Here is a 21387-nt window from a genome sequence, read left to right on the forward strand (position 1 = left end):
TTGGCTCCTTCCAAGATGATTACAAAACACCACCAAATTATGGGAACAAATTCTCATCCAGTTATTGCATACGGTGTCAGTAGCCATGGCTTTTCTCCCTGCTGTTTTGAGCACCAAATGAATCCTATGCTGTTGATCTCTGCTTGCATCTCCCGTGTGCTTTAAAAAAGCCAAGCTATTTAAAAAGCAAAACAACAATCAATTTATCCCCAGCCTGTAAAAGTTAAGTTTAGATGAAACAGCTAAAGACCTTGTAAAATAAGCAAGAATCATAAAATAGCAGTAATTCTTGTTTTGTTAAAAAACAGAGTGATTTACCATTTAGGGCACATTTCTCCTAGGGCTTATTTTGCATTAGAATACTACAGCTTCTATAATCATCACCATTGCAATTCCTAGAGTTCTATTTCCATCCAAGTAGCTATTTTATATCTTTTTTAATAAAAGAATAACCTCCCCCAGGAGGATCAGACATCCTGCTTTAAGACAGTAAACAAAGTTCTTTATTCTCTGCCTATGAAACAATCTAAAGCAGACTGGAAATAATACAAAATTGCAGGAGATTATTACTTCCACTAAAACAGTCCCTCTTCAAAACCACTGAAAACATGAACATTGAATCATCATTCTCCCAGAGATACCCTTTGTTCAGTAAATTGCAATGCAGGCTATTAGGGCTACTGCTTACTCCAGGCTACTGTCAGATACCAAATTTGAAGGGTTTTGCAAAGCACAAAAGCTGGATTCTATACCAGTGGACATACTTGTCCTCAGTTGACCCCAGCACAGACAAAGCTCAAGTGTATCAACTCCTGTGAAACACATTACAACTCTGGGCATAATTAATGGCATTGGACAACAATGCTAATTGAATTAAATGTGGATTCTCTCTCCTTCTACTACTCTTTGTTTAAATTACTTATTAAAGCTTCAATCTCTGCAAAGCATGAGATTAATTTTTAAGTGTAAAGCAGGCAAAAAATTGGTTTTGTCAGGGTCAAGTCTCAGGCTGGTCTCCTTCCAACTTAGGTCTGCACTTCCAGCTCACTCATCCTCAAGCTGTTATTTCCCAAAAGCATGTGGAGGAGAAAGACAGACAAAAAAACGCAAGTCTGCAGGAAAAAAACAGTTGAAAACATCTTGAGATGTGCATCAGATTGGTAGAAAAGAAAATCACTGGAGTTTAACTTGGTGTATTTGTGGCAGATCTTTCTCCAGTAAAAGATCCACCTCCCCAGCAGCTGAAGACTCTCAAATCTGCTTACTGTCAGATCCTCCTGCTTGTCAGAGCCCCCTTTCTTTCACCACAGCCTGAAGATCCCTGCTGTGCTCTCTGCTCTGGATTTGTCCAGAGAGCTTTCTGTGCATCTCAGTAGTGCACAGAATCCAAGTAGTGTTGGAATCCAAGCCAACTAGCACATGCACATCACTGAGCCTGTATCATCTGAGAGGCAGCTGTACAGGAGACTGTCTTTCTCTTTTCAGATTGTGCTTCAAGAACAGAGAAACAGAGGTAAGCCCTCACATACAGCAGTGCTTGCACTACTGCAAGGCAGGGCACCTTCTGGAAGAACATGGAGGCCTTACATTCAAGGATGGCCACATGCTGCATTCCTCCGGTTCAAAAAAACACAGCAAGGTCCAGGTCTTAGCACCAAGCACAGGCGTTCAGTCACACCTATCCAAACTCTTCACAACCAGGGGAAACAATGCTGCACAGCTGGGATCAAATGAGCACATATTCAGGCAAAACGGCTCTGGAACAACAAAAACACAGACCAGCCTGTACTGAAACCTAGGCAGTATATAACAGAAAAAGTGTCTGCAAGATCGACAACGATTTTAAGATGGGAATACATAAATATCTACTTTGCTGCAGATAAACTGGCCTCCACTTAGTAAGCCTACTTCTCTGGTTAAATGTTACCTGAAACAAAATGTAGTTTTTATATATATATAAATATAAATATATAAATATTTCTATATATATATACACAACGGATTCATCTCACTTCAGTGTGAATCCAAACACATTAACCTATGACAAGCTTCAAGCTCTCTGTTAGAGTTCTCACACAAGCCCTACCCTAAGGCTGGTCAGTTCAGAACATAAGGAAAATGTTAGCCCTAAATGAAAGCAGGCTCTCCTGGCATGGGGTACCAGAATGAACTCAGCCACACACCACAATGCACTAACTGTTTCCTGAACACTTACACACTTCCTTTGTCCCTTAGAAACACACACGACAAGCGACTAACAAATAATGCCAAGAGCTTTTAAAGCACCAAGGTTAAAAAGGAACATTTCAGCAACTGAAAAAACTCTCCAACTACAGAAGTTTTGAAAAGCCACAAAGAGCAGCTTTTTTTGCAAGCAGGCACGGTAATTCACCATGTGAAGGCATCACACCTTTCAGGGAAAGCAAGAGGCGGAGGTGAAGGAGAAGGAATCAAAACCCAGACAAGGCCTGTAGTAGTAATATTCATCCCTCAAGTACTGCAAGACACACTGAGGTTCTGTTCAGCCACGCGGTAACTGCCCATCAACAGGGAAATCTACAGTGCTTGCCCAACGGTCAACAAAGAGGCCTTTTATGCTATTTTAAACAAATCTGAAGTGTCTCAGTTAATGGAAGACCGGGCAATTGGCCCTCAACTATTTCTAATTGACTGGAATGATGGATGAAGCTAAAGGGAAAGCTGACCCACTGAACTTTTCCATACAAAGCTAGAAAACTGAAGGAGATTGTAAACAGTTTATAAGAACGACAAGTGGGAGCGGCAGAATCCCAGAGGCTTTGCTCCTCTCAACCTGCTGTTAAGTTGTTTCAGAAGAAGGAAAACAAAGAGCTTCAACTCAGGCCAACAAACAACAAAAAATATACAGGAGAAGGCCTAAACAAATAGAGTATTTTTCCCATGCTCTCCTCCCCTTTCTCCCGTAGCTACTTAGCTCTGTCATGCAAGCTGGTCCTTTGAATCAGAAAGGGCAATTTGTCACTTTGACAAGTAAGACTCTCTCACTCAGGGCTCTGTATTGCCTTGCCCTGCTTTTCAGATTGACTGGGTGTTAACCAAAGTTGTCAAGACATTACATCTCAGTCAACTTCAACTGATGTGATAATATATACTTAAAACTTACATGTTAATCAGTGCCACTACACTAAAGGTAATGCTCAGCAAATCACACATGCCTATTGATTTTCAGAGCAAAACAATCGCTAGTAGCTTTCATATTGCAAAAGGGCAATACTGCCGCAACGTGATAAGAGAAGTCTGATGACCTAAACAGGTCCTAGGAGGGAAGAGCGAGGACACCCATCTTCCACATAAGGAAATGGATGCATAACAGGTTGAAATTCACAGCACTTATCTTCAGGCAGCTTCGAGAGGTATCTAAACGCACAGTAACTTAATTCTTCCTCTTTAATCAAAAAGAAGAATAGGAGCTTCAGAGAACAGTTCACATCTTCACAGACTAAATCAGCACCTTGGACACATGAGCTCTTGCCACCGATTCCGCAGGGAAATATCAAGTACTTCAAGAAAGTATTAAAGCTGGGGGATGAATCCAGGTCTCAGAGCACCAATATAAGGAGTCTGGAGTAGAACCCAGAATGGGATAAGGGTATCACAATTTATCATTTAATCAGTCTCATAGTCACGAGGCCTTTTTCTCCCCTGTGGTTCAGCAAGATCAAGCCATTATTTTCAATATGAAAATGATAAAGGCAAAAGAAAGAAAACAACAGGCACACAGAGCATTAGGGCTAGCTTTATTTCTTTTAGCTGTCAACAGCACGGCTAGTGTTTATCTGGAAAGTTTGCCCATTAGGAAATCACACTAAATGAGCAGGAAATGACTGGTTCTTACCAAGATTTGTACAGAGTTCACTGATTTGCCAAACTACCTCCCCTCCCAAAGACAAACACAATGCAAATCTGCATGCCTGATCTTTGACCAAACCCAGAACAGATCCAACCTGCTTCCTCTCTAGAGTCTTTCAGACAAACTAACCAAGGCTAAATTAGGCAGATTTTTAGTGGGATGAGGTTACATCATAGATTACGATGTTCCAGCAAGCTTCTTCCTTCATCTCCACCTGCTGCCTCTACAATGCTAGCATTAAGGGTGGTGTGGGATGACTCATTTGTACATTCCTTTCTGCAAGACAGGCGTTCAAACTTTCATTACTTCTTGGCCCCACAGAGTTTGGGTCATAAATTAAACTGATGCATGTATTACCAGATATCAAGTCCACAAACTTACATGCACATAGGAGTCAGAAGTACAAGCTAGGTCCTTCATCTAAAACAAAAAAAAGAACTGTCAGTTTGGCAGATTACAGCAGCAAATTTCTTTATGCAGTTCTTGTGTCCCAGACTCTACCCCAGCCACTTAAACACATCACTACTGCATTAAACCAAAATGTGCCAGACCCAGCCTGTCAGTTCTAGGCTAACGCATGCACGCCTACTTGCAGTGCTACAAAACTACCTTAGAGAATTGCTTTTTAACTTCAAGGCAGATGTAAACCATCTCTGCATTCTTTGAATTATGACTAAGACTGGAACATTATTTGGGTGTCCTAGCAGCCATATCAGATCAGTGTTAAATTTAACTAATCTCCTCACCCACACACAATCTTGCCTGTAGATCTGAACTACACAACAAAACTGCTTTTCGTGTCAAACAAACCACCACAAAACAAAAGGAAATAAAAAAGCTTTTATAATCTTGAAGGAGACAGAAAAAACAGATCACTGATGAATTTTTAAGTGTGCATTCAAAGCAACCTGTTTCTTAAATACATGACTTCTCATTCTAGGGAATACAAAGTGATTGGCAATAAATCTAATCACTCATCTCATAAGGAATGTGCTTGCCAATGCCTCCCACTATTAAGCACCAAAGCAGGTTTGTTTGGCATCAAGACAACAGGACTGTTTCAGTCCAAACAGCTCCCCAAGAGATTACCCATGTTAAATAACATTCTACTTCTTCCCTCTGCATCTCGCCCCCTTCCCTCGCAGCCCCACACCAAAAACCACTCTAAACAAAACATAGCAGGAAACATGCGCAGCCTCTAACAGAGCCCTGGCCCTCAGTATTATGTAACCCCAGAGAACAAAAATGTGACAGCAGGAAAGAAACTGCAGGACGTCTCTAGATGACTACAAGTCCATTTGAACACCAAAAGACACAAACAAGCCAAGAAAGCCAGAGGCTGCTCTGTCTGCTGTAAATCTTCCAAATGGAAGAGATTCCAGCAGAAAGACAATTTTCCCAAGTGCAATGCAGTTACTGTGCTATTTTAACTACCCAAGAGAGTTCACCAATGGCTTTTTTTTCCAGTAGTCTGTTTACTTCACACATTCTCTGCTTATTCATAAGACTGAGCTTACAATCCCTGCTTGTACATGGATAGTCCTCACACAGACTAGAAAGACAGCAGGTAGACTGCCTAAGCCAGTGTTAAACTAGCAATAAACAGTAGAAAGAGAAGAAAAAGAAGATGAAAGACAGCTCTCGGATATCACAGAAAATGCTGAATAAGAACACTTCATCATCTGTATTTGGCATCTGCATGGTCACTACTGGGACTACCTGCTCAGTTCTCATACCCACAGCTATGGAAGGATGTGGATACACTGCAGTGGGCTCAGAGCACAGCTAACAGAACAGCTGAGGACAAAGATCAGAAAGGTCTCTCATCAAGCCCTAAAGTCCAAGCTATTCACCTCAAAGAGAAGGTCAAGGGGTGATTTGACTGCAGTTTAAGTACCTAAAGGTGTAATTGAAAGTTGACAGAGAATCCTTCTTTCTCACAGACAAAGGTTTAACTAGTTCCAGTATCAGGAAACTGAGGGCTGACAAGACACACACATACACATTTTGGTTTTAGACAGCAAGTGAGAGCAGAGCAAGTAAGAAAAAAAACCTCCCCTGCTAAAATTTTGCCAACCACTCAACAGGTTGGACCTATTTATTTTTAAGAAACGTGTTCCTATCTAATCAGCAACCTGATAATGGAGAGGTGCTTATGTACATGCACACAACTACTCCTACTTGACTGCTACACCGCTCTGAAGATTTTTCAGACTAAGAAAATTACATATAAATATATTTAATGACTTAAAGCTTGTGAAGCCCTCCCCCCAGCTCACCCTCAGCAAATTATACTTAAATGCAATAAGGAGACTTTGGTCAGCTAGGGAAGGGTCTAATGAAGGTTCCCTGTTCAGCAATCGTTTTGGCTTAAGGAGTTCCCTCTCCTCCCACCAGTGAGTGATGGTGAATCTCCTTCTCAGCTGGCCCAGCAGTACTTGAAGTAAGGCCAAGTGCAAACCAATGCATCGTGTCAACTCAGCTGAGAAACCACCATCATCAAGGAAGGACTGCCTGTCCCATCCCCCAACCTTTGCTATCTACAGAACAGCTCTCAAAACCTGTTGTACCAGCATAACTAAGATGCCTGAAGGCAAGGGGGGAAAAAGAAGAGATGAGGAGCATTTATCCAGGTACTGTCACCTAGAAAATTCATGGGAAACGACTCAGTCCATTCATTGTATAAGAATGCTAAATATCAACAATCAGGCCATTTAGCAAGGACTGCTGTTAGTGCATGGTAAGCATGAATCTCAGAAAGGAGAAGTCATTTAGGTGAAGGTGGAAGTCACTTGCCCAGAGGTAAATTTCTTCACTAGTGAAGTAAAACGGCTCTCAATTTCTTAGTTAAACATGTTTGGCTTTTTTTTTTTCATTTTACATAAGCTCTGGCTAAGTGTTCCACATGCTTGCTGGAAATACGTATCTTTCTGTGATCACTCCTATTGGCACTGTGTAAACACAGTCAGCACTTCTGGATTAAAGCATTTGAATTGTAAAATCCAATCACATTTACCAAACACCCGATTATTTACATAGTATCTTTTTCATTATTATTTCTGATGTGCTTTTGTTTGGCACTTCACAATGGAATTCAAATGTGATAAAGATTAAGACAAGACATGGCCCTAGAGCCAGCAATCTAAGTCTCTTTCAAACAGGTTCTCAGAGGGCTTTTCAGAGCACCATTTCTCAGTTAAACACAAACAGATAACAACAAGGGATCATACAAGATGAAATTAAGGACTTGCTATTAATGAACATCAGTCAGAAAACTAGATTCATGCTCTGAATGCTGTACTTCCCTAGAGCTTGCAAGACAAGCTGCAAGATTACTGCTTCAACCCACAGATAGGACAGCTGTGTTTCACTCCCACTCCTTGTTGTGGTTTTAGGCCAGGAAAGGGAATCTTTAATTTTTTCCACAGAAGCCTTGCCAAGCTGAGGCTGCAAATAGGATATGGTGTCTTAGTAAACTTCTAGCCAGTTTGCTCATACCCTGGCCAGAGCTCGTTAAAGTACCTCATTCCCTACATACACGCTAGCAGCAGTAACCACCTCTCTTTCATGCAAACCAGCCTCCTGTGTTAGACTCCCACTGGTATTTAGGATTGTGCAGGATATGCCATTTTCACCTGTTCTGACACAGTATGTGGCATCCAGGTAGCCAGCCTTGTCTTCTCTCCTCTATATAAAAGGAACTGCTTCCAGAAGACCCATCTCAGTTACTAAATTTTTGGCAGAAATAAACTGGTTCTTACAGTCAAACTCCCATAAGAGCATTAGAGGAACAAAGTTCTCCATAAGGCATTAGCAGTCCTTGTATCATCTACACACGCAGCTGTCTTTCTCAGAGTTCAAATGAAGTTGTTTTCTTCCAACTCTTCACAAAGAATCAAAGAAGAAACAGCCAGTCACCCCACACACCTTTTTTTTAAACAGCTGGACAGACCCAATCAGGACAAATTTAGCAGCAGCGAGCCCACCACCAGCGATGAACACCCTGCCATAAACACTGTTCCTGCCTCCAGGACTCACCCTGAGCACAGCACTGGGAACACCCTCAGAAATACACACTAGCACGGTTCATTTTCCTTTGGTTTTCTGCTTTTTGGGTTTACCTCTTTCTAAGAGGAGAACAGTGCTTTTTAATCCCTTCCAAGAGTCCCCAGTAGCACAAAAATATCTCCAAAAGGTGCTGCTGAACCCGTGAGTGACGTTTGCTGATCTGGAATAACCCATCATTCATAATGATATTCTTAACAAATGAAGACATTCTCAAGAACAGTCTGACAGAAATCCATAATATTGAACAGCTCAACTTGTTAAACCAGGGAGTAGAATAGTAAAGCATGGAAGAGACTAAGTTTGGCAGAAAGTTGCAAAAGCAACACTGGGAGCCAGAAGTACACCAGGAAAAGAAGGGCAGAGAAGAAAAGCATTAGAAAATGCACCAGTCTATCCAGGCAGGGGAAAAACAAGACAAACTATCGCAGGGGAAAGGAAGAACAGGAAAAAATGAGAAAAGACAGAATCCATAACTGGGAAGAGCTGAGTGTCACATGAAAGCAAAATCGGTGGCTTTCACATGTAAAAAAAGTGGTAGGAAAAGGGAAGGGGGAAGAATAAGAGAAATATTTAAGTCTCCAATTTCATCATGTTAACACTGCTTTAGTTCACCATACAAATCTCTTGACAAATAGTAGCTCTCTCCACACATGGCAGTGTATTAAGATTCTTTAAGGATTTCCAAACAATGCAGTATCATTCTTTGGCTTTTTACACGGTTTGCCTAGACCATGTTTTTGTTGCTAAGCTCTCATTAGAGGCGTATCTTGTACTGGTACTTACTGACAGTGAAGAGATTATAAAATACAAGAAACCTGAACACAAGCACAGCATTTGATTTTACACAAGCAAGTACTCACCAGCAACAGTACAATGCCTTGCTTGTGATTTAGTGATACTTCTATATACATTAAGGACAAGCTGATTGTGCCTGAACTGTTCCATACTAGTGTGTGAGCAATTAATTTAGGGAAGGACAGAAAGGGTCTCTGAGACCCTCCTGGAGAGCACAACTCCAGACGCATCACGACCCATCTCCCACACCAAAAGCTCATGTGGCAGTCACATCATTTGCAGCCTCCCAGCAGGCTGGCTCACTGCATCTGACACATAAGCTTAGGATTGGGGAGGAGTACTGCCCTGGGCCACAAATACCAGGGAAGTGCAAAAACAACACAACACAAAGACAGAGCCAAATTAATAAATAGTGCTTACAAGGGATGACAGCAAGTCAGGAAGAGCAAACGTAACAATCTAGCTGTTTGGGTGGAAAACAAAGATATCCATCCTGAACGGCAAATTCTGTCAAACACCAATGAACACTTCACACACCACAGGCAGAAAACTAGCCTGATTCCACACTTAATTCAATTATCCATGTCAACAGTGACCAAACACATCAGTATTTACAGCTTCCCACCATTTTTTAGTTCACACACGCAGAAATTAAATCAACTTCTGAATAAGGAATCAGCAGCAACTCTGGCCACAGAAAAAAATCCAGAAAAATATTTTTGCTAAGAAGTTTAAACTGAGTACAGCTCCATTTAGAAAATTAAAATATACCCAAGGATAACCGTATTATTCTCTTAGTAAAAGCCACCCAACATATTGTAACAGCTCTTAGTATACATTTTAAATGTGTTTGGAAACCCAGAAAATATACCAGATAACGTGCTCTGTATTCCCTCAGCAGCAGACGTTACAGTAATTCTTAATCCTAGCTTTGTAAACCTTGTAGACATAATTCATTGTGCTTTTGGATCCGTAATATTTTGCAAAGCACTGCAGTTTGGTGGCTTATAAACATGCCCTGCCAGCTCACTGGGTAGAAAGATTTCTGCTGACTTCATGTATCATTTCAGTTGCACTCATCAGGGATTAATAATTTTCCCTGCTAAGGATATAGGCTGCCAGTACTAAGTAGAAAAGGTTATGCATATGTCTGAAAAAGACTGGTGACATTTTGATAGGTGGTACTTGACTATACCAACAAAGACATTAAATATAAATTGTACTAATGCAAACCAGGGTCCTTCATTAAAAAGTGAAAAGCAGATAAACACCCCCAAAGTGACTGAATACTGTACAGCACTGCTTAGAGCATTTAACCCTGTTCTGAAATAACTAAATGTTTTCTTATTTATTTACTATTCACTGTTTATAGGTGTATTGAGACAGTTTTTCTTTGAGAAAGGGAAACAGGGCATGCATCAGCTGTTCTGTCATACTAATTTATACAGGACCACAGATATTCAAACATTAATAAAAGATGCTTTATTCTCAACCAATTAATTTCAAGAAAATCTCGGACTTTTTGACAAGCTGCTAAGTAAGTCCTTCTCTCCAAAACAGATACCTGCTGCTCTTTAGAAGATGAGACAAACTCTGAGCTCTCTACTTTCTCTGACACATCATGAGCAGCCATGATTGTATCGAAGCAGCACAACTTCCAACGTTATGCTGGGGAAGGCACAATACAAGGCTACTGCTGGGAAATGTACCTCGTCATACAGTATTTATGTCCAGCCCTACTGCCTCCATTCATTCTGCCAGTCATTTACAACACAGGAAAACAATCAGACTCACAATTAATTTTAACTGCAAGAGAAGCTCAAGTTGTCCTGTACTAATGATATCTTGAAAATCCCCAAAGAAAAGCTGACAGTAAAAGCCATGTACATACATATGGCTAACAAGCACTGAAGAGGCACTTCACTATTTCTTCCATAAAGTTCAAATAGGATATTTAAATTTCAAATACTTTGGAAATTTTACTGCTTTTTAAGACATAATTGATAAATTTTTTTTGTCATCATAAATGCATTTTATATCCGTAATTTCCTCAAGAGGAAGCAAGATCATCAGATAAGCCTCTGTATTCTTTGCAGACCTTCACAAAGAAATTTCGCCTCTTCTTCACAGTTGCACACATGACACAAGAAATAAGACCATTTTTTAATGGAGAGTATTTCATGTAATGAGAAGAACCCAAGAAACCATAAAGGGAGACTAATTTAAGCATTTCTGGTTCAATCCTCTACCAGTAAGGTCACATTTCAATTCACACTGCCAATTCAGAAGCACTGCCGTATTCTGCAACGAAGGTGATTTTCCATCACAGGGTATTTACATTCCAATAATAGGTTTTGTATCTTTATACTCAGCAGAAAGTAAAGCAAACATCAATACAAATCCTCATAATTAGTCTAATGGAATTTTACACAGTTAAATAAAACTTCAGAACAAATCACTGAACGAATTGCTTCAAGAACATTACCTTCACACCTGCAGCAACACCACAGCAGAAGAAATCATCAGTGAAATCCATTGCTTATAGCATTAGGCAGCATTTTGCAGTTTCAGCAGTCAAGCAAGTTCAAATGGTCAGTAGCAAACAGCTTTTGTAAACCATTTATATCTTGTTACTACTAAAAAAGTTTCACAAGAGAGCTAATTCATTGTCAGGACCAGGTGGAGAGATTTTAAGATCTTCACCATCAATCACCACGCAACAGAAGCATTAGATTACTATTCTTTCTCTTGGAGCTATATGATCTTGATGACAGACCAATGGACTTTTTTCCAAAAGAAGATAAATTAAACAGAGGCTTGTAATTCAGCTGAATTGCCCTGCAGTGTCTATTAACTATTCAGTCTACAATGCTCACATCAGTGCAGTACCACACACAGATGCAAACAAAGCTGCTTCATATTAAGAGGAAGGCACCGACAATACGCTACCCATTCATGCAACAGCTCTTTTAGGGAAGTGTATGTATATGCTTCAGTACATAAAATAGCTATATTTAGAGCTAATAATTCTACATGCACACCACCAATGAAGCGTGCTTCTCAAAACAAAGAGACCATAGACTGCCGGGAGCTGGCCAGACTCGGCTAAGCAGTCCATAGGGCAATGGTGAAAACCGACATGTGTTGACATCAGTTATATGTGAGAACGCTGGTGGCTGAGAGACAGCTTAAGCATTAACTGCAGTCTGCTCTTCTAAAAGCCTGGCAGCAGTAGTCTAGAGGAGGCAGGCCCCAGCCTATCAAGAGAAATAGCAAGTGACAATTCAGGAAAGCATGTTCACTATCCATTCATGCATGCATGCAATCCTGGGCCAAACAGTGGATGTACTAAAAGGTCTTCCCCAGGGGAAAAGTGTTTATTAATTAACATCTACTGAATTAAATGGTTCCCCATATGCTCTGCTGTGCTCCTAAGACTGCAGCCCTAACAATATTACTGCAAGGTGTCAGGTACGGTGACTACCCAGGAAGTTCATCGAGACACTTCATCAAGACACAATCCAAAAAACTAATTTACATCTATCTTTCCACCAAATTCAAAGTGCGTCCATCTACATAAAAGTCATGGAAAATGCATTTAAAATCTCCAAGCCATAATCACCCAGAAAAAAAAAAGCCAACACACGCTCTTACTTCAGACACAAGCGTGGCATATAGCAGAAAAACAAAAGGAGGATGCTGATCTGAGGCCATTGGCTCACCTACTGGCCCATTACCTGCAGTAACCAGGTGTTACTTTCACACACTTTCCATCACACTCCTTACACCAACCTATTCCTAGTAGCTGGTGGTACTACTACCAAATTGATCTTTACATCCACCATATCCTCTCCTTCTACTCCCTTTTATCAGCGCAGGCGAGGTATTTTTGGATTCTGACTACATCTGGCGCAACTCTGTAGAGTGACAGCATTTTTCCAATGTTATTGATCTCATCAAGAGATTTTACTCATCGTATGTCAGTGTCAGCTGGCACGGTCCACAACTTTGGTCATTCCTGCTACAGGAGTCATCCTTCACCAGCCTGTCTGTGTAAGCTCAGGCTGTAGTAGCAGAGGAGGGAAAGCAGTCCCACAAGCATCCTTTTGTAAACGGGTGCTAGCATAGGTTGTGATTCTCATCGATGAGGACAGACTACTCACCACGACGTTCCTCCTTCACTGCAATGCCACCTCTCCCAAGCGCCCTGGATGCACCTACACAGTGTACAGGCCAGCAAAACCCCTTATCACATTAAGGAAGGATGAGCACAGCAAGCTCTCTAGCAGATTCAAAGGCCCTTGATGTCTATTTAGTCCAGGTCTCCAGTATCAGCATTCTCTCACATATGCAACACGCACTTAGTCCGATTCAGAAACTTGAACACCAACAGTTCTAATTACCACACCCAGTGGTAAACTCAGACTGCAGCCACAACATCCGTCAACTCAGACAAAGCTAGCTGCCCCAGCTCCCTTTCAGAAATATTCCAAAGTCGACATCTATAGTGGAAAATCACTGTCCCAGCTAAAAAAAATACTTCGTTCCAAGGTTTTACTACCATACCACCAGTACAATAACACACTGACTACTGCAAGCTGAGCAGGCCCAAGGACCAGTCATTTGACCATTTAGAAAGAAACTGCTCTCGCAACATCAGAAGGGTCTTGGGTGCAGCTGTAATATCACACTTAAAACTTCAAGAGAATGAAGGTAAAAACAGCCTAGCCGTACAACTTTGACAATTCTGCTGCAGCAACTGGTTAAAGCATGCCACAAAAGAAACATTTATCAATATATAGGGGCGTGACTCTATGTGTTCCAAGTTAGCTTCCCACAGAGGAAGATGCTGCCAGGTCACACTGGTAACAAACAGAAGGGTCTGTAGAGAGGCTTAAAATCACATTCCTAAATCAGAGGCCTTGCTAATAATAGCTTCTTTACAAGTACATAATAACTAGAACAAAAATTAAAGCTACCTTCAGAGCGTAACATTTGCTGTGAAACAGGCTGCAAATGAGTGTCAGCAGGCTCTACGCTATCTGTCTGGCAAACAAATTTTCATTTTATACAGGGCATACGACAAGCAAGACTTTTGAAGTGATCTGTATAAAACACTAGCACACAATGCAGTGGTTAGGAACACAGCAAATGAAAAAGGTGGGAAGACAACTCCTGTCTGGGAGAACTGTTTCCGAAAGATTTGCAACATGCCACATGGAACTAGGTACAGCACTTCATCTTTCTGAGAGATGGAAAATCTCTCAAAGCTATGAACCTCTCTAATTCAGAATATCTGCCCCATCCGATGATTAAATCCTTTGACATTTCATTTAGGAGGAGGTATTTCTCTTCCAGATGCTAGTAAAAAGCATACGACAACGAAAATGATAAATGTTCGCTTTCCAGCTGCTCTGATACAGCGTAAGCCTACACAAAGAATCTGAAAAAGCAGTAACCACAGTACCTACAACATAATGTCAATATAACCTCAGTAACCCCCTTGCATACAGACTGAGCTGCTCCTAGAGGCACCTATTTGCTCTTCAAGGATTCAGGCTTGAGGGAATCTTTTCCATGCACTTCATTTTGTTTTGGTTCACTACCCTGCATGCAGATATAGAAGACTTCATAACACATTTGCTGTCCACCTGGAAGACATTAATGATTAATTTCCAAGCAAATCAAATATAGACAGCTCTTCAGCTTTCCTCTGTTTTTTCATTGCTTGCTTTGAAGAAAAAAAGAACAGAAACATCACAAAATCCAGCTAGAGATATTAAAAAAATTGCAGTATTTTTCAGTCTCAGCACAATAGCTGGGGAGTCAAAGGTTTTAATCAAAAAACATGGATTAGAAGAAATGATTTCAAGTACACAAAGTGCATGCCAGATCAAATCTTGTCTCCTGTCATACAAGGTAACCACTATACAGTGGACTAACTTATAAACATTATTTTAACTGTATTTTATATAAATTTGACTCGGTGAAAAGATGTGAAGACGTGATTTGTACTGCCAGTTTCACCCCTAGGAGCACAGGCACTGAGGAACAAGCAAGGACTTAAATGGGGTCCATGCTGAAGGAGGCTCTGCATGCAGAGACAATTCAGTTGGTGGTGAAAGATTACATCCCCCCCTAACTCCTCACCCAGTCCTTTGAAAGATGTCACATTCGTTCTTTCACGTCTGCAGTGCAGTGCTGGGGATGGCTAAACATAGCCCAAAAGGCAACCAACCACAGAAGCAACACATGCTCACTTCATTAAGCACCAGTTCAGACCCTTACAGACAGATCTTGCTCTAAAGGTATTTCAGAGGAGCTAACTCGAGCAGGCCACGAGACACCAACGCAACTCAACTGCCAGAACATGAAAGCATCTGCCAAAGGGAGGGGGGGGAAGTACCAATTAGGGATTGGTGAGAATGGAGAAAGCCACAGCTACATTTTAATTTATCTGTAACTCCATGGTTTCTGCAGTCAGTGGAACCAAGCCATTTGATTTAGATTTATCTCACCTATCAGCCTCTCTGCTCTTGAAAAGGAAAATATTGTTCAGGTTTTTCAAGACAGAGTTAAAAGGAACTCCCTGCAGAGATCTCCCCAGACAAAAAGCTCTAGTGACTTCTTGCAAGATATAAATATACCAGAAACTCTGAAAAAGTTTCTGACTCCAACTTTTTCTTTCACAGTACAGGTTGTCAGATGAGTTCTTGATGTCTTTTGTAGTTGTACATTACCTGGAGGCTAACTGTAGGAAAGATACAGCTATAGCTTCTCAGAGTAACTCCTGATGCAAATACTTTGTCCTGAAGGAAAAACAATGCTCTTTTGCAATAAAATTAAATGACTGGTAAAGCAGAGCAATCACTCTGGAGTAAAGCAACTACTACTACTACTAAAAGCCATGCAAAGGCAGCTGTAATGTATAAAATTTACACTGGAATAGACCACACAGACCAGAAGAGCTATCCTAACATGTCTGTCATCGTCCAAATTCGTAAGATTTTTTCCTTAGTATAAAGGCTTGCAATAGGAATTCAGGAGAATATACGTGAAAATCTTTTGACAATTTGATATACAGAATCCACAAAATATACAAAGGAAAAAAAAATATCAAAAAGCAACTTTATGGAGCGTGCTTAATTGCTTTGTTTCCTGCCTGAAATGTGCCTCCTGATGGAGCAATCCACAATGACAAATGACAGAGGTGCTTTTTTACCCATCCAGTTACCATTCTAGATCTCTGAGATGTTCTGGGAACAGTGGGAGGTAACAGTCTTATCAAAAAATAGCTGGATGGCTAGGGAATGCAAAGAACCAAATGGCTGGACTGTTTGAATAAGGAAAGGACAGATGAACACCCACACACGCCATGCAAAAGACAACAGGGAAATAAAATTGCCTTGATTGATCTGATTTAACATTGCTGAAAATCAGCAATTCACATCTAGGGATTTACTAATAACGTTCTCCCAAGATAGGCTTTGCACAACAGCAGCATTTTGTATCTCTGGTAACACCTTTAAAAAGAAAACCAAACCACACAGAGTACATACAGCAGCATCCACTCCCAGTACTGGTCTGTGCAGTCATAGTCAACTTTCTCAGTCTTTTTCCCTTTGTTCTTCAAAAAAAGAAAAGAAGAGGGGAAAAGATCGCATCTGTGACATACCTTAAAGTATCAGAAACTCGGTCAGCTTTTGCAGCTGTCTGAATCACTCCTCTGAATCCCCTTGCATTTTCTCACAAAATATATGAGTCTTGCACAGACAGGATGCTGTATTGCAACAGATAAAGAGAAAACCTGCAGAATTGAGGTCAGGGGTTTACACCACTGGTTACTGCTATTCTTTTTCATTGGGAGAGGTAGTGGGTTACATGTGGTGCATGTAAAAGAATGAAAGCTAAAGCAAACAGCTTGCAAATCTTCCTAAATTATCTGTACTGAGTAAGAATCATAAAAGCCACACAACATAAAAAAGATTATCATGTTCGGCTAAGCTGACATACACGGATCAGGAAAAGATATCAGAATACTGCCAGAAGTACCAGCATGAGAGATTTCCAGTTTAGGATGCAGTCACCAGGTGTGAAGTATTTGAAGTCCTACAGCTGACCAGAGGTTACAAGAAGAATCCATGAGCACCCTAGCGTAAGCAACTCTGCTGACTGATGGCTCAGGCCTAAAAACTAGTTGAGGGAAAAGATGTAGCAACTCAGAGAATGCCAAAAACGTAGACCAACTTCTATGTGCACTCTAACCTGGAAAATACCTGGAAAGCTGTGTTACAGACATAATGTAATTAGACAGCAAGTCATATATCAGCATTTGATGAACTGATGATCTCTACTACTGTATCAAACAGTCTCAGATTTTTTTGTTTTGACATTTAGGAAAACCAAAAAAGTATTTTCAGAAGTTGCATGCGAGTCACTCACGAGTCTCTGATGTGCCCCCTTTAAAGGAAGCAGACAATTGTGCTGTCATTCCAGTGAAAGTCACGCTACATTTTCTGTTCATGGTGTTCATTCATTAAAAAGAAAGGGAGGAAAAAAATTCTTTCTGCTGGGGCGCAGCTATTGGTAGAAAGAACTACCTCATTCATCTAAATAGTCAGCTCTAAAACCTGCAATAACCATTTAAGTGCCTACTTTGTTAATTATCTCACTGTTTATCTAATTCATTAGGAACATCTAAATAATAAGCTCACTCAGTATAAGCCGAGATCAGAGACATGGAAGACGCCCATTCAGATTATCTAACCTTCTGCTCATCATGCTCTGTCCCCTGCAGCCTCACACAGCAGCTTTATTGGGTTTCTAACCCTCTTGAGACTGTTCAATCATTTCACAGCTCAATACAGCACAGCTTTATAAAAGCTTCCTCTTTCTCTTCTAACACCATTTCCTCTATAGCCTTTGTGTGGACTTTTGGGATGGTAACCTCCGATTTTCCAATTTTATTTCAGGAAAAGGTTCCCCCATCCAGCACGAACGAGGACAACATTCCCCAAGAGAGAGAACGTGTCAATTGCTATATTATTAATCCACTTCCCTTTTCCTCACCTGTTACTTTTGAATTCATTATTTTGCATACAGCTGCAACAACAACTGTTCCTCTGAAAACCAGGATTTCTATAAATACATAGTAGAGCTCACTTGGGAAATAAGTGCAACACACCTTCAAGAAGGCACAAGGAACTGCAAGTGCACCTCCCACATGCCCTCCGTTATATCCTCCATCCACTCCCTTTCAAAAAGGCATGGCACTCGTGATTTCCTTAAGAAAAGATAAAGTGCGTTTCACCTTTTTGTGCTTCATTTCAGTTTGGCATTTATATAACTCAGAAGATAACTACACCTTTTCTGACAATTTTAACATATGATTAAGTGTGCCTCAGATTGGGGTACTTTCACCTTTCTTAGAGATGGTAATTGAAGTTTGCACACGTACTGGTCTGAGAGGTTGTATTAGCAGTTCAAACACTGTTCTCTTCCACTCCTGAGGAGTGACCCAGTCTTCAGGTAGAGTGCAATAGCTGGAGCCTTGAAGAAAAATAAGAACGGGGAAGTGACTGCGAGCCTTTTACTTGGTGGACAAGCCCATGACAACTTCACTCCAAGCAGCAAAACTCAACTGGAGCAAATCATAACAAAGTCCCAGGCCCATCTGAGTTCCTACTAAGGGAGTGGTATTTTCCTCAAGTATTTCCAAACAGCAATCAGTGTGGCTGGGTGTGGGGAGTCAAAACCTTCAGTACAAACCGTTTATTTAAATAACTCCTTTTAATTGCCCTGCCTCACATAGCAGTTTTTAGCCATGGAATCACTTGTGCTTTGAGAAGGGGTGAATATGTACCATTCTGACTGCAATTATAGCACAGTTACTAACACCAATCTCTCAATTTCTGAAATAAAAGCTTCTTAAGCTAATAATGAATTAGAGCATTAAAAAGCAGTGAAACTGATTTCCCATTTAGCAACAGTATAGGAACTGCCAAATGGTTTACTCTTGACTGTTTACTGAGTGTCTGAAATGATGCAGATCATTACTTCCAGAAGGCACCAGAGATGTTAACCTGAAGACTGACACAGGAGACAAAAAACAATATTGCAATAGAGCCACAAAATTGCAACTGTACAATGTATGCAAGCTTTATATAAAACAATATGTTCTTCCGAGAAATTACAGGAATCTGCACGTGAGAGCGCAAAAAGACTTAAATCTGGCCAAATATTGTTAGGACAGCCAGGGCGAATTTACACAGCACACCAAACGCTAATTAAAAATGTTAAACAAAAGGCAACCATCTTGGTCTGTAAATTTTTGCCTCCCAACTGCTGTGTAGGCACATTATTTAGAGCAGCTGTGTTAATAAAAAAGAAAAGCTCTTATGCACATGCATACAAAATTCTGTGCAGACCTTTGACCTTGCAGTGAAGGACTTAGCCTATGTTTAGGCCAACAGAACCTACTTGACTAGTGTCCCAGATTTAGCACTGAGAGGAAAATTAATCTACAGCATAACTCTTCTAAATGAATACGGCTTCATTTAAGTCAAGAGCCAAGTCTGGCTCATGCAGCCAGTGCACAATTAAGTATCAGGCAAGTAAAATGTTGGAAGGAAGAGAAAATTCTCAAATAAACCAGGATAAATAAACCACAATGACAAGGGGCATCTTTGAATTACAACTCCATCACAGTTAAGCCATAGATTCTCAGCCACTTCACAAAACTGAGAAAAAAATGCAATTACTTCCTATTTTGCAGATGGGTAGCTGCACACCAAATGCTATGTCAGCAGCAGCAGTTAGAGTTGAGCTCTTCCCTTCTGATCCATTCCTGTACCCCAGAAATCATTCTTACCATTCCAAAAACTAGTTTTTCCACAAACTCATGGGATTTACTTTCAGTCTATTTCTTAACACATCATTTAAAAGACCTTTAAACAACCTCAAACAGCCTAACTCAGGCCAATACAGAAGCTACCCTAAAATGAAAAGCCCAACGTGAGCAGAAAGCTTAGTGGTGCAGGACACCTTTCATCAGGAAGCCTCATTTAGCTACCTATACTGGCGTGTCTCAGGCACAGCATTGCTAAATCCATGTCATCACAACAGTACAAACGAAGGAACACATTGCTTCTGCTAGGATAAAGCCATCAGAAGAAAACAAAAGCCAGACAGGAAAAAAAAAACCCACAACATTAACTGCAAGTATTTCAATTTTTTTTTTTTTTTTTTTGAGTGTTATAATACTCTCCCCCACCTCTGAAATGGCTCAGAAACTCAAACAAACACATTCAAAACCACATATTGGAAAAGACAGAAGCATGTAAGAGAGTTTGTCCTGGAGGCACAAAACAGAACTGGGTCAGAAAATTGGGTAACATTTGACTTGCTCAGGCCAACACAATCAGGCAAAAAAAAATGAAGTTTTGATTGGATTATGGCCATGCTGGCTTGAAGCAGTTATCTCCTACACTGACTTCAGTACTAAATGCCTTAAGCAATGACACTATCATGTACCACATTTTGAAGAGGATGTGCTTCGTTTCACCCTTTCGCGTTTGCACATCCACAGTGTCCCTTCTTCACCCCCCAGCAAAGAAGAAAAACCTTTCATCATAACCTTTTCCTGAGCTTAACTAAAAATCACCTGGTACTCAACAGAAGCAAGAGCAGAGCAGACAAATGCCATCTTAGAGCAGACACCTGAACCTCCTCTCTTGCAACACCTGAGTGTGCCTATGCAGGTATTGCTATTCAAGTTACACCAGGCAGCGAATATGAGCTTTCTGCTTCTTGCTATTTAAATCAATCCATTTTGAATACCACAAGTATCTTAATATGAGATGACTTCCAGAATGGTCAATCCTGCACTAGTTCACCTATTCCAAAATTTACACTGCTTCTCTGTGGCTAGAAAGAGTCCTAGAGGTAGAAATTTTCACATCTGTTCCTATCCACCATTTCTCTGTAATGGGCTTTCTAGTCCATCCTTTCTTGTTTTTTATTTTTCTCTCCCACCTAAGTAAAGAAGGCAAGATTTGTTCACCCAAAATTGTTGAATCAAGACAGCTGAATAGAGAAAAAAAATAGAAAGCAGTGGGAGGGTAGCAAAAATGGATAAACATGGAAGTGAAAGCACAAGGGTGGGACACTGCTGGGAGCCAGCGTAAGAGCTATTAACACCACACAGTGGAAACCATGTTTAGACAAACCCTGAGGGTACACATCTGGATGGTATTGACAGAAGTGACCTTGCTACAAAGTAGGGACAGCAACAGCTCTCCAATACTGCAGGAGATATCCCAAGCAAATAAAGGCTGTTTTCATTTGTATAGTGTAACTTGAAATAATTCAACCACCTTCCAATAGTATTTTACAGTTTACATTCACCACCTTCTCTACACCCTGAGCAAACGAGCATTCATTTTAAAGGCGACTTATTTCACAGAAGATGAAACTGAGGCACAGACTATCAATAGATTAACCCCCAGTGTTTCAGTGCCTCCAGTTATGCTGAGCTTATGTGACACGTTGGTTGTCAGCAACTGCACGTTAAGTCTCAAGTGCATCAGTGTCTGACAGACAGACTCCTGTCTCTCCCATCATCCAAAGAGGAGACA

General features: G+C 40.7%; 1 protein-coding gene across 4 annotated transcripts in view; it reads right to left on the minus strand.

The window, feature by feature from the left end:
- ARVCF (ARVCF delta catenin family member) overlaps nt 1-21387 on the minus strand; it is a 166541-nt gene that overhangs the window by 93116 nt on the left and 52038 nt on the right. Inside the window, exon 2 of one of the 4 annotated variants that reach the window (XM_086474428.1) lies at nt 4271-4309. The exons of the other annotated variants lie outside the window; for them this stretch is intronic. Within the exon in view, the coding sequence (XP_086330554.1) occupies nt 4271-4309 (39 nt within the window). The remainder of the gene's footprint in view (nt 1-4270; nt 4310-21387) is intronic. 4 annotated transcript variants of the gene reach the window in all.

This window comes from Leptosomus discolor, chromosome 16, assembly GCF_034619465.1.
Source record: "Leptosomus discolor isolate bLepDis1 chromosome 16, bLepDis1.hap2, whole genome shotgun sequence".
Taxonomy (NCBI): Eukaryota; Metazoa; Chordata; class Aves; order Leptosomiformes; family Leptosomidae; genus Leptosomus; species Leptosomus discolor.